Source organism: Sciurus vulgaris, assembly GCF_902686455.1.
Source record: "Sciurus vulgaris genome assembly, chromosome: 6".
NCBI lineage: Eukaryota > Metazoa > Chordata > Mammalia > Rodentia > Sciuridae > Sciurus > Sciurus vulgaris.
Genome location: NC_136466.1, coordinates 18,129,451 through 18,144,541, shown reverse-complemented (window position 1 = coordinate 18,144,541; position 15,091 = coordinate 18,129,451). Strand labels below are relative to the sequence as shown.

The 15,091-nt window shown below is 34.7% G+C and overlaps 1 protein-coding gene across 2 annotated transcripts in view; it reads left to right on the top strand.

The window, feature by feature from the left end:
- GABRG2 (gamma-aminobutyric acid type A receptor subunit gamma2) overlaps window positions 1–15,091 on the top strand; it is an 84,695-nt gene that overhangs the window by 32,184 nt on the left and 37,420 nt on the right. For both annotated transcript variants that reach the window (XM_079144599.1, XM_079144598.1), the window contains exons 5-6: window positions 3,031–3,113; window positions 4,116–4,253. In XM_079144599.1, coding sequence (XP_079000725.1) covers window positions 3,031–3,113; window positions 4,116–4,253 — 221 coding nt within the window. The remainder of the gene's footprint in view (window positions 1–3,030; window positions 3,114–4,115; window positions 4,254–15,091) is intronic.

Below are 15,091 nucleotides of genomic sequence, written 5' to 3'. Positions count from 1 at the left end.
TAACTTTATAAAAGAAAAAAATGAAATTTCCAGCCTATATCAGGGTTGGGATGTCTGATGAAAATAGCATAGGACATCACCAAATTTTTCTTTCTGTTATCAATAAAATTCATTAAAGTATTCTTCATTGGTAGAACTAATTTTCTGTGACTAATGTAAGCGCACTGTGTTCACACAACTGGTATAAAACGTCCCTTGCCTTTGTGAGGTCTTCTGACATTTGTGCCATGCCTGATATTTTGGGTGTAAGTCCTGCTAATTTAGAATAAGAAAATTAAAATAGTCATCTTGGGGACCACCACTTCTTGTGCTTGGAAATGTCTCATTTCTATCTTCTTTAGCATTTCTTGCTAAAGAAGAATATTTGATGTGGGAGCTTCCATGAATTCTTTTTCTTTTAGCTGCACAATAGCAAGCACTTAGAATTTATTACCCTCTCTCCTGTCCCTCTTCCTTGTGACATTGCTAAGGTTGTGTGACATAATTTATTGTCTATTTTGGGATTAGACATTTTTGGAAGAGTTGAAGAAGCCATCTTATATCTTCTGAACCTAGGTATTACATAATATTTGGAAAGTTTTCTATGTAAATTACTTTATGCCATTATTATCTTAACCCACTTCTTACTCATGAGCATTTAAGATATCATTACACTGAAGTTCCTCATTGGTGAGAGTACATTATTAAAGAGCACAATAGCTAAGTACATATACTTAGGAATCAACTGGATCTGGCTGTAGTTCTTTGCTCTCTATCTTATTATCTGTATGAACTAGGGGCAACTCTTCAGAAATTCTATATTAACTTGGAGGAAGCTGTATGATAACAGGATTCTTGGTTCTAGAAGACATCTCAAAGCTTTGCATAGTAAGCAAGATGATTTTACTCGGTTACACTTTTATTTAGATGAATTATGTGAGAACTGGTGGAAGTTACTGCGAAAGAAGAAGTTACCACCAGCAGGCACCACACTGTAACCCCTCCCCCACCTCAGTTATGGTTGAGCAAACCTGTACCTTTCATTTCAGAATGTCTGTAAAATACAGGTAAATATTCTTATTACAGAATCGTTACAAAGACAAAATGGGGTGATATATAAAATACCTAATACTGATTCTCATAAATAGTAAACACAGAAGATATTAAAATATTTGTATATATTTTCAGTAAAAATATGAACAATGTGATTCTTTTACATGTTAGTATCCCAGAACCTCTAACTTCAAAATGATTCATGTCACTTGTGACGTGTATTTTTATGCCTTATGTAATATTTAATTTATAAAATGTAATACTTCGAAATCATTCCAAAGACTTTATCAGAGTTAGATCAATTAGAGGAAAAAAATGACCACAACTGCAAAAGAAATTCATTGCATCTATTTTAAATCCATGCATCATGCGTTTTGTTAAATTAGAGATAAGGGAATAACTGAAATTAGAAACCAGTGAAAAGCAAAGCCTGGTCCAATAAATCGGCATTCAGTCTAACTTTTGAAATATAAAACCAGTCACCCTGTCTCAAGCCTCTATCATTCTCATAACATTGTAGTCATTTTTTGACTTATTAATTTGAGGAATCAGTACTATATTTAATTATAAAAGCCACCTCAATATGTCACTCATAAGATTCAATTAAGGCTTGCATCTTTGCCAGTCTATCTACAGAGATGATTTTATTCTGGTTGCTTATCTATAATGAGCTGTGTGCATGGGGGGTGCACATGCATAGTTGAATATGTCTGTATCTGCAATCTATCTGTATTATTTTCAACTTTAATAATTCAGGTTTAATTTGGAGAGATAATACTAATAAAATATCAAATTTAATTATGATTTAAATTATGAATAAAACCAGTCTTTTATTTGAAGTCCATGTAATTATGGAGCAGCAATGATAAAAACCTCCAGTTCTGAAGATTGATAAACCTAAGCCCAAATCTTAACCGTGTCACTAGTTATGTGATTTTGGACAAGGTCAAGCATGCTAAAGGCATAGTGACACTTATCAAATGGGGAAACAATTCACTCTATCCATTGCTTCTTAGAGAATTTAGAATATATTTGAAGATTAGTAATTACTCTAATACAATACTGAATGATCATTCTCTCCAATTAAAAGTTATGCTAATTAGAAAATATTTTAAAATAATGTTTGTAAAAGCATGTTTATAACATAAACACTGATATCTATATATTTAAATAAAAATAATTAAGAAATATGAAATTTTTAAAATTGTTATCCCTTCACCTGTCCAATTTTGGATTATATTCACAATTCTTAAAAGGTAATCAAAACATCTGCCTCCTTTAAATCTTCTCCTTCCTGGAGTCCCAGTCCAGGAACTTAGACTCAAAATCTGTATGCATTAAGACGTTTTCTAGATGCAAACTAATTCATACTCACTGGCAAACATTTTTCTAATACATCTGCATATATGTATGCACTATGGATTGGCAATGATACAACGTTCCTCTACCCTTTAACATCCCATTTAATGAATTCAAGATGTTCCATTATAAAAATGCATAAAAGTCCATTTGCAATACAATAATTTTTAAACTTACCTATAGCAATTTAAAGCTAACAGCTGACAAGCACTTTCAAACAGAAGGTCCTGCTTTAATTAGCAGATAAGATCTGAGAATTCTCAGCATTCTTTTATATGCAAAGAGTAAATGAGCTTAAGTTCTTAAAACAGTTTGTTCTGTTAAGTAAGTTAAATATATTCACTGAGCAATCTCATGTGTGCAATTAATTTGCAAAAAAATAAAAAAATTAAAAAATAAACCCAAACACGAAACTTAAATGATCACAGATTTTGGATAAATGGAGTTGAGGTGAATGAGATGCTAAGGTTTGGTCTGTAAAAATGAACACACATTTAGTCTCTTAATTTTTGACTGGACTTAGTAGATTTCTTCAGTGAGGATCATTTTGTGTTACGGATTAGAATGTGGGATATACTCTAGAAATCATACATTTTAAAATTATTTTTAAAATCTTTCTTTTAACATCTTTCTCTTTAGACTGACAATTGATGCTGAGTGCCAGTTACAGCTGCACAACTTCCCCATGGATGAGCACTCCTGTCCCCTGGAGTTCTCCAGCTGTAAGTGTAGTGCCTCTGCATTCCCTATCCCCTCTGGTCTGTGGTTTTTTTTCTACTCGAAATGTCAATCAACTGGGAGAATCACAGAGAATTGCAAGATGGCATAAAGCTATGCTGCTGAGTTTAAAGATGTTGACAGTCTTTCAGCGTCATCCCAGTTTATCTCAATTAGGCAGTTTCTGAAAAACAATTGATCTGTTTTATCTGGAATTACAGATAGGTTTCACAGGGGTTCAAACTTTTAATGAACTGGCAGTTTGCCTGGACCCAGGAATGGGTCCAGAATGTTGCAGCACATTGCTCATTAAGACCTCTCAAACGATGAATTATTTTTTTATTGGTATAATATATGTAAAATGCTATGCACCCTGACACAGTTAAACCCAATAAAAGCATGACTTCTTATTAATTCTTATTGTTATCAAATAATGAAGTGCCACAAGTTTCCATGATGACAAATCCAACCCAGATGAAATTTTAATAAACTTCACAGATTCCCAAATCCAAACAATCAATCCCCAATTTCCCCAAATGTTTGACTTACTTTAGTTCAGTATCTATGCAGTATCTATGTTAGGTCATTCATTCTACTACTTATTTTCTGTCTGCCAGTTGTGCATGTTAAGTAGAATGAAAGATAGAGTATGGATGTTTTGTTTATTCATTTATTTATGGTGCTGGGCATCAAACCCAGTGCCCTGCAAATGCTAAACAAGAACTCTACCAACAAACTACATCCACAGCCTTAAATTCGTCTTCAGGTAAACATAATATCCCAGCCTGGGAGTCAGGGCGTTTCCTACGAACCAATTAAATCATAACCAGAGTTAAAAAACAAATCACCAGTTCATCATTGCACCAATTTCAGTGTAAACCAGAGGAAAAACCTAAATGTACATCAAGTATACTTAGAAAAATTTTCATAGACAGTAGTTCCTACATGTGTTCAATTAATCATCATTTATCATCATTTTTAATGTAAGTTTTCCCATCTCACTGTAGATGGCTACCCACGTGAAGAGATTGTCTATCAGTGGAAGCGTAGTTCTGTCGAAGTGGGTGACACAAGATCTTGGAGACTTTATCAATTTTCATTTGTCGGATTGAGAAATACCACTGAAGTAGTGAAGACAACTTCTGGTAAGAGGCACTTGAAAAGAATTTCAAGTAACCCTTCTGGAGTTAAAATTTTGTTATATATGGTTTGAAAATATTTTCAATGCCTGTCTAATAATGATATTCAGAAAATTAATGAAGTGCTTTAATTTTCCAGAGAAAATTATAATTGGTGTTCTAATAGAATAGATAAACATAGCTGTATTCTATCAATTGAAAGCAAATTGGATTCAAATTGGATTAGTAAATTATTTGCTAATTCATTTAAGCAAAAAATGAATGGCAATTATTTTTAAAAAGAAAATATTTATCAGGTATAAATTTATTGTTTCTTTTAGGAAATATGTTTTCTAACATATTGAAAGAGCAACACTTGAAATAAACATACAGAGATAACATACCTTCCACAAATGCAGAAAAATGACTGTAATAGATATAGACTAATTCTCTATTCAATAATTAAATATTTCAACCTGATTTTATTAGTGGAAATAAACCAAGCTTTGGGTATTGTCAGGCCTAGGCCTGGGTTCAAATCCCAACTCCATCAGTTATCGGGTATAGATACTGAGCAAAATTGTTGAATTTCTAAGGGGATGAGCTTTTCCAAGCACGCAAGTACCCAAGGTGGATAAAAACAACCACTCACAGGGATTCTCTGTATGGGTAAAAAAAAAAAAAAAAAAAAAAAAAAAAAAAAGCCAATGATTAGAATAATGGAATGATATTTACCTGGTACTTGGAAATTTATCAGTAGTCAGTCTTACCAAAACTAATTATACTTTTCAGGTGTGCATGAGGCATAATGTGGTCAGTACTTCAGATTTTTCGAGAGAAGTTAAAAAGTCAATGTTTTTATATGAACTCTCATAATTTGTAATGGTATTATTTAATTGTTTTGAAATGCCAAGTGGAGTGAGTTAGACTTATTTCCAAACAAGAACTTTCTCCTGTGTGTTCAGTAGGAACACTGAAATACTGAATGTATACTCCATGCAGCTGACTCCAATTACTCCTTTTAAACTTATGTAAATTTAAATATGTCATAATTTCAAATGCATTATGTTCTCAAATTATTATCTATTAAGGCATGCCACTGGAAATATATTTCCATGAGGTTAACTGAAATCTATTGATTTGTTCATATATACCTGTTTTTCCTAGAACTCGCGGGATATTTTTTGTGTGTTAAGCTGGAATAGACCTTGGTCTGTTGTACAGAGAGAAGAAAATTAAGAGACTGAAACTGTAACTCAGTGGTAGAGCGCTTAACTAGCATGGGTGAGCCATTGGGTTCAATCCTCAGCACTGCATAAAAATAAATAAGGCATTGTGTCCATATGAAACTAAAAAACATATTTAAAAAGAAGAAAATTAAGGGGCTACATAAAGATAAAAATTCGAGATTTGCTTTTAAAAACACCATTCTCTAAATCAGGAGTTATTTGGTAACACTGTTTTAAGTATCTGTGAGCTGCTTCTCAAGGATCTCATTCTGCAAATAGAAGCAGAAAGGTCAAGTAATGCTTCAGTATATTTTTGAAAGGTGGCCTTCTGTTCCCTTATTCACAGGAAATCCTGGCCATCAAGTACTAGAACAATCTTTCCTTTGGTTTATAAAAACAAATAAAAAAAGAGATTGAGGATTGCCTTAGAGCTGAAGTCTTCCATCTGTGAAAGGAAGAGCATGTAAAAATAATCTCCAATGCTTTGTGCTTCTAGAATGCTGTATACTTGTATTTCTATAATTATTCTAGTACCCTAAAACAGAACTCACAAACTCATGACAAGCACATTTTTTGTTTAGTCATTTTGAGCCCAGAGTAGCACTGAGACCAAATGACAGAAGCAGAAGGGCTGGCTGTACATCACAGGGTCCAACGTGACTCTCCTCTCAATGTACATAGCAAGAGAGATAGAGGGCATTTACTGACAATTAAGAGATAAAGCCAGAGTAAATTGCCCTCTTATTCTAAGGGTAGCAAAGAGAATTGCCAATGTCTCACAAGGCTATTAGTCCTTCTGAGGAAATCACAGCAAATCCATATTGAAAAAGGTAATGGATTTGATACCCAGTAGCTTCACTTGCCTGAATTCATCAGCTCCTTTGTGAATTTTAACAGGTTGGGTAAGCTCCATATTTGGTTTTCCCATTCCTTGCTCTTGCTGGTTTATACTTCGTGCACTATTTCAATGACCTCTATGAAGAGAAAAGTCTGAATTAAAAACTAGCTTCAAGACTGAATCATATGAGAGTTGATTTTGTAAACATTGGAAGTTTTTTTGGATGTTTTAAAATCTTTTTTATTTGCTCTAATTTGTTGTACATAGCAATAGAATGAATTTATATATTTTGATAGATCATACATAAAGTGAGTGTAATCTTTAATTTATCTGATTATACACATTATAGGATCACATCAGTCAAGCAGTCATATATGTATGTGAGATAATAATGTCCGTTTCACTCTACCATCCTTTCCTACCCCCATACTGCCACATTTATCTTTGCATCAACACTCTATAACTAGTTAATATTTAAAGAATATTTATTAATAACTTTTTTGGAAATTATCAGAAGTCCAATTATAATGTTTTTGAATAATGATCATCATTATAAAGTGATTTTCTTCTTGACTTGTAGTAGATGTATCTTCCTTCAAGAAGTCTTAACTGGACATAAATATTACCTGAAATGTGACATAGCTTATTGCAGTTTTCCAAACCTCATTCATTCAAGCTTGACAAAATACAATTACCTACGTGGTAACTGTACTGCTGGCTCCTTAGTGTATCAGAAAAATCTGTTGTAAAAGAACCAACTGCAAGGAACCCTGAGCCCAAACAAAGAGGAAGACAGATCTAGAATTGCACAGGGTACAATTTGTTAGGAACTTTCTGACAGAAGCATGGTGAAGGGCAACAGTAAGACCAGTAGATCTCTGTGATGTGGGGCAGGTGGAGGGGGTCATGTAACAGTGAGTGTAAAATGACTTTATCCAAGCCGGAAGATTTTCTCAAGGTAACATCAAGAATATCAGACACATTCCTGGGGCTGAAGGTACCAGAGTCTGGTGTTAAGACGCCATGTTCTCCCGTAACAGTATTTATGGGTGGCATGCTGGGAAACTATGCTGGGGGAAAACAGACAGGGTTTACTATGGGCAGTCATGGCAGTTACAAGACCAGGCACCAGTGATCAGACCTAGCTTCATCTCCACACTTCGCCTTGTTTTTTTCAATTGATTGCCTTAGTAAAATAAATGTGTTTTTCTTTAAAAATTAAGACAGTAAATGGAAAGCCAGAACCAAATGACATAAAAAGTTGATATGAAATATAAGAAACAAACAGATGTTCTTAAATTTCAAGTGCATATATTTGTGAGAACCAGATTGAAGATATTGAATACAAGAGAGAGAGATCACAGATACAGCACAGACTAAATAATATCAAACATTCTCCTTGATGTAATTAGGATAGAAGGAACATTTCATAGGAAACAATTTTCTCATCAGGTAGTTTAATGTTACTTGAAATTCATTTCAGCCACCACCTGGATCATCTCCTTCACTCTCAGTTTTATCTGTACTACACTTGAGAAAAATATTTCCTTGGGGGTAGATAGATAAGATGTGAGGAGACCCTTCATTCAGTCAATATATAAGAACTAATTCTGGATCCATGATTTCTCCTGCAAACCAGCAACTCTTCCTGACTATTCTATATCTGGCAAAAGCAGTACCATTGCCCCAGCGAGCCAGGCGTGAACACTCAGAGTCATTTCTCTGCCTCCCACATCCAATGAATCATGAAGGCAGTTATGCCTCTGAAAAATCTTGTGTAACTGTTCTCTTTCCAGTTGCCATTACCACTGTCCCAGTTCCCGATTTTGTTTGTTCTGATCTGGACTATGTCAGAGGCTGAGGAAGCGAGGCCCCTGCTGTCAGTCTTCCTTTTAAGGTCCGTGCTGTACATAATAACCACAAAGGCTAGCACCTGGCTGCTCAATAACTACACGTGTCCTAAAGCACTTTGTGAAAATGACCTACTTTAATTCTCAAACCCAGTCACGCCTACAATTATTAACACAATGTTATCACTGTCAATGAGAAAACTGAGACTTCCATGGGTTCATTTATTTTCAGAGAGCTTGGGCAAGCTCTGGGACGTGAACTCAAGTGATCTGCTCCCAGGCACGTGCACATAATCATTATACTATTTCACTGCACTGGGGTACAGGGAGTCCCTGGGTACAGCTTACATCAGATGCCAAGAATTCCGTAGGTTCAATTAAGCACAAGATTTTCTTTCTAATATGTAAGAAACTGATCTCATGAACTTTCCATCACTGTTTTCCGTACTTTCCCCTTTAATATTTTCCTGAATTCAGCCAATCCTATACTCATATTTAATCATGACTCTCCCCCTCTCCTCTTGCATGACTTCTTAACTCATCCTTACCTTTCTATATTTATGATCTAATGGTACCTCCTCAATGATGCTTTTACTGATCTTAACAGCAAAACAGTTTGGAACTATTTCTAAGAACATGCACTCTCACACATAATTGCAGTTTTGTTATATAGACATTTATTTTACTCCACAATCTCTGACCCTTTAGGCCAGTAAATGTGACAATTATCTTGATTAAAGTGTCTGTATTATCTTTAGCAATGCACCCAAAGCACCTAATTTTCATGAAACAGCTTCATAATTTTTGTCATATCCATGTATATTAGCTATTATTTTCTTCCTTTGTTGTCTTTAACCTGCCTTTTTGGCCATATGCTAGTCATATTTTCCTGATTTCCACTCTAAGAAATACATAACATATGAAAATGAAAAAAGCTGTACATCACTAAATTCATCTTCCTCTCCACTGGTGCATACAGATAGTTTTAGAAACACCAGCTTCATGGATGAAGTCCATGCTCTTTGCCTGATTTCTAAAATATCTACTACCTACTCCTTATCTTCAAATACCATTTGTCATTCTCCCATTCTACCATCTTCTGATTTCCTGGATAGGCTGCACACCTACTCCAGTCTCTGCACATTTTAATTCCATTTTTTAATGCCAAGTTCAAGTCCACTCTTGTGCATGCATCACCGTATATATACAAGGGAAACAATTCTCTGAATAGTGAAAAAAAATGCTCTCACTTTTCAGACTGTTTGAATTTATATGTCTTTGGAAAATAAGGAGACTCATTCTTGAAGTGAGTTATTTTTATTTTTTTGGCAGAGAGGAAAATAAAAAGAAACAATTGAAGTTATACTTTCACTGAAGTGGTTGAAAGTGAGAGGGGAAAAAGAGTCCTCTAAGTGTCAAAGGAAAAATAAACAACTGCAGTATCAATTCCATACTCTTTAGTTATTTTTGAGTTTCTGTGAGTTGTGAGCCTATTTTAATCAATACTAAAATTTTCAAACTACTTGGAATAATGCAGTATCTTAAAATAAATCAGTGGATGATGGTACCATATAGATTTTTATTTTATTTTTGAGTTTCAATTTAGAAAAGTTAACTTTGGTTTCAGGATAGGAAAATGTATGGATTATGTAAATAGATCTGGACAAAGAGTAGCCATAGGGAAGTCACTTTTCCTCTTCAGTATGAGAATACCTTTCTATAAAAAGAAGGCTCTTTGTCAGGTGCTTCTTTAGAGTTCTCATCCTTAGCATTTTTTGTTAACCCCTAGTATAACCAAGGTTATGTCATGGATGTCATAATGAAAGAGCTACTTTCTTTACATGTGAATATTTTCCTAGGCTGTTTCTCCTTCAAGTTTTCAAAAGCAAGACAAATGCGAAAATAAACTCCTTCATATTTAGAGTTTTAATTTGGGGAAAACAATATTCCTCCATCTATTTGGTCCTTAGTGATAAAACAAATACTTTCAGAAAACATTAACCAAAAATGGCAACTTATTTTTCTTTGATTTGCAAATATAGAATATTTGTATAATACATTTAAAAATCACACATGAATTTTCAATTCCAAGATTTTCCCTACATTACCTCTCAGGAAATAGGTTTCAAGGGTTGGAAAGATATTTTATAGAGAAATCATATGACATCAAAGAAACTGGTTTCAAGGTGACACCTGTCATTGCTACTTAGCTTCCCTTGGCAAGAAAGCATTGTATGTTTCCATGGAGACAAAAGGGGGCTGGGAACTATAGCTGTGTGCTTGGAAGGGACCATGGGTTTCTGATGTTTTACCATCTCTGTGATATGCATGATACCATTTTATTTCTTTATCAAGCTTCTGAGAAAGGTATTATCATTTTTTGCTTGACAGAAGAAGAAACTGAAGGTTAGATGGGCTAAGTAATTGGTTCAAGGACATTCAGTGAAATGGAGTTATTTATTTAGATCCATAATTTTGACTCTACTGTCTCTCATAAACATATTTCTTGAAGGGATAGATCAATTTGAAAAACTTATTTCTAATCTTGATAATGGCTAATTTTATAGGGACATTCAATAATGAAGTATTAACACTTAATATGATAACCATGTGTATGCATGATCAAGTGAAATTGTAGAAATAGCATTTATGTTTAGATAGAGAACACAATAAAATCATAAACTTAATTTAATAATGAGAACCTTTCATTTTCCAGAAACATGTAAAGTCTCGGGATGTTATCATCTACTAGCTAAGGGGTCCTCTGGGTCACTATTTTTTATTTGGACTTGATTAAGAAACTATTAGATCAAGTATATTTGTATGAATGTGTTCCTTGAAGAAAAATGTCCTTTGAATGCAAACATAATGAAAGATTTACATGACTAAAATTTAAAATAAGTTCAAGAATTAATCTCTTATTTTGATAGTCTATCAAAACCAACCAGGTCAAGAAAGCATTCATTTTTTGTTTTTTCCTAACTTAATTGAAAATCTTATCTCACAACATTTAAAAGACACATCAGAGTAAGCCTATGTAACTAAGAGATAACACCTGTCCAACTGCTGTACCAAAGTTAGTTTAAAACAATACCTTTTTTTTTTAACATATAAAAATGTGAGTGAGAATATAGAGACAGCATACTGAGATCATGTTTTTCAAACAAAGTCAAGGCAGGTACTTTTTACCCAATTTTATGTAATTGAATGATTCCTACATCTTCTTTTGGCATTTTCAGAAAATAATGCTGTTTAACATTACAGATATTAGCATTTAAGCATATCACAGACTGAAAAAAGGCAGCAAATGGCAGCCAGGAAAATAGTGAGTGAAGATCAGGACACATTGCATTACAGAATAGTCCAGAAAATAATTTGCTGGAATTTGCTGGAATACAGACTAAAGGAGGCTTACCAGACTTTCTTTACAATTCTCACCTGTCACTCATGTAATCTATCTCATTTAGAAAATTAAGAACATCCAGTTTTATAAGTACACCCAAAATAGATCAGAAAATCCCCAGGAAAAAGGATTGACAAATATGTTAAACATGATTTGCAATGTAATTTTTTGTTTACTTTTGTATATGGGTATTAGTCAGCTTTTCATTGCTGTGACAAAATACTTGGAAAGATCAACTTAAAAGAAGACAGGGTTTATCTTGACTCACAGTCTCAGGGTTTTCAGTCCATGGTCCCTTGATTCCATAGTCAAGACCTGTGATGAGGCAGAAATATTATGGCAGAGAGCATGAGGTAGAGCAAATCTGCTGAACTTCTTGGCACCTCAGAAGCAAAGAAAAGAAGGAAGTGACCAGGGTCCCAAGGTTTGTAAGGGCAGACCCTGTATGTTCTAACTTCGTCCCATTAGACCCCACCTCCTAAAGATTCCACCACCTCTGAAGAGCTCCACAGGCTGGTGATCAAGACTTTAGTATATGGGTCTTGGGAGGACATTTAAAACCCAAACCATAACTGTGTATCTCAGCTAAAGTAATAGTGTCTTATAGTTAATATGGCACCCTTAACATAAATGTCCAATTTTTCATACTATCATCTTTTAATCACCCACTTTAAAATTATCTGCTCCTTGTAATATATCATCTTTCAGAATGATGACAAGAGATTATACTAAAAGTAGCATTTTCTTAAAATTAAAAATTTTCTCCCATGCTCAACATATCTAATTGTTTTGCCCATAAGCACTTCAGTACCAGCTCTATAAGATGACACTTTTAATTTTGAATAATGGAGCAGAAGAAATACATGACATTGCTGGTAAGACATAAAGCTGAAAATTTCAAATTAGACAATGAAGTTCACTAGAATAGTTTCCAAATATGATTTCTCCTCTGCCTATGATTAATAGGACCATGCACCTTGATTTTCACCATTTATATCTATTGTTCACTGCTAAATGGTGAAGAGTCATGTAATATAAAAGCCAGTGTGTAATTCATGAGCTGTGTAATAGCTCCTTGTTAAAGAGATAATGCAATCATGGACACCTATTGTAACCACATAATGATCACATTTCCTTAGCTGGCAAGTTCTTGTTACTGTATCAGTGACCGAGGGTAAAATTAGATTGATACAAACATAAAAAAATTGGGCTAAATCTTTTTTCCTGTTTTTTATTTGTTGTTTTTAATTATCCATGACAAAATCTTAAAAGATCAATTGCAACTGGGAAATTATGCTACACACTAATGTCAGAGTGTGTGAATTGGTAACACGTTATCTAACTTCCCTCTACCCTGGGTTATTAGGCACAGGCAGAGTGAAATTATTGAACTCATTAAACAATTGAGACATTTCATAGGAAATCCTGAAATATCTTTACATCCTAAACAGTTGTGCCCTATTCCCAAGCGAAAAGAGTTGTGTGGAGCAGTGTTATCAGCAGTCTCAACATGTGGGGTAGGTATACAATTTGCAGCTTACCAAAGTTCCTGTCATTTCCTCTCCCACTTTCAGGAATATTAGTTTTCTTCTTAAATGACTACTTCCTTATGGCAGAGAAGAATATGTATGCATGTCCTTACTGAAAATGGGGGAAGATGAGAGACAATCAATCCCCCAATGGCAGCAAGTGTATATCTATATATAGACAGCACTTCTATCGCAGAACAAGGCTCTATGAATGTAAAAGCTGTGACTCAGCCAAGGTTGGTCTGAGAGCAGACATCAAGTGAGTTGCAAAGAAGTACCGGACCCTGCCTGAGGAGGATCTGACTTGCTTTTTACATGCCACACCTGCCTCTCAGATGTCTTGCAGAAGCCATGCAAACTGATTTTAAGCTCATTCCATTCATCTTCACTGTACACTTTCAGGGAAGAGAGATCTTGAATAAAAATAAAATTGTGCTGTCTGATAATATGGGCATCTCTGCCTATAGAGTTCTCTTTGTGTTTCTTTTTCAACTCAAATCAAGCAACTCAGTTTTATGACCACTTTCCTGCCCCTTAGAGACCAGCAGTCTTGCATTGCCAATTAGCATTTCATCCTTTTGTTGCTTTATAAAGACCTACAGAGCAATTGGTCTGCTGCAAAATCCTATTCTTCTTTTTCTATAGTGAGATAAGATAGTGGGGCGAAGCCCTTCTGTTGAAGGGCTGCCTTTTTAGTTGTATCACCCTGTGGGTGAATGACCTTGAGCAAGTCATTTTCCCTTTAGGCCTACAGTTTCTTCTTCTTAAAAAATTCAGACTAGATTGATTTTAAAGGACCTTTTTACCCTTAAATTGATGGGCTATATTAACTGATATTTAGCAGCTCTGATATCAAGCAAACTTCTGTGGGTTATTGAGACTTTCTATGTCCCTAAGAGTTTCTGACAGAAGTTTCTTCATTTTGTGTTATTATTTCAGAAATGAAGAGAGGTATTTGTTAAATGACTTGCCCTAATATGTATGTATGTTAAGAAGCTCACCTTGGACTTGAGGTCAAGTCTTTTTACCCCCAGCTCAGTATTCTTTCAAGTTCTTCAGGGGCATCTGGTGAAGGGGTCATTGCCATAGGGAGGATTGGTAAGTCAGCTAAGGTCTGATTGAGAATTTGGCACGGGATCCACAGTAGGCGGAAGGAGGAAGAGGGGTTTCCACTGAATTTAGAGTGAGTGAGAAATTGGGGGGAGGTGAAGCTAGGGCAGTGGCTGTGACAAGACTTTCAGAGTGAAGAAAGGACTGACTTCAAACAGGGAGAATGTCTGCAATCAAGAGCACTTAGAATGGCCTTCATTTATTTGCATGATATTTTATTTTAATAACTTACTTATATAAATCTGGCTGGGTGCCAAATAGTCCTATGACTAAGCAGTCCACTCAAAAAATCATGGCAGTACCACCTCTATGATAACAGTAATCATGATAGCAACGCTGCTCGTATTTGTTCACACCTCCAATGCCTCACCTCATGCACTTTCCATAGTCATTCTATAAGGCAATGCTCATTTTACAGCTGAGATGATCAAGTACCACCAACACTGTAGAAAAATATCCAGAGAGGGTTAAGGACCTTGTCCAAGATCATGTAGTACATGACTGGAAAGACAGTCCTGTTTCATTACTGACATTCTGATTTAAATTCAGTGGTGGTTCCAAAGCCAGGGTTGTTTCTGATTTTTTTGCAGAAAAACGTGCCCTTGGTCCCATCACATTATCTCTTTTGCATTTTTCCTGCTATTATGACAACATATCTCTATAATTATCTATTTTCTAGCAGCTACTTATCTAAAACTATTCATATACAAATATGGTAGAATCAATTTTACTGGTCAGTTTAAGCAGGACTATGCCCATATATCAAACAACACCAGAATTTTAGTGCCTAAAACAACAACAACAAAAAAGTTTTTGTTGCTCTTCTTCCTATACTTCATAATTTGTTGATGTGTCATTCTCATGGTCAAAAGGAGAATGATATAAAAAATATACTATTTTTAAAGT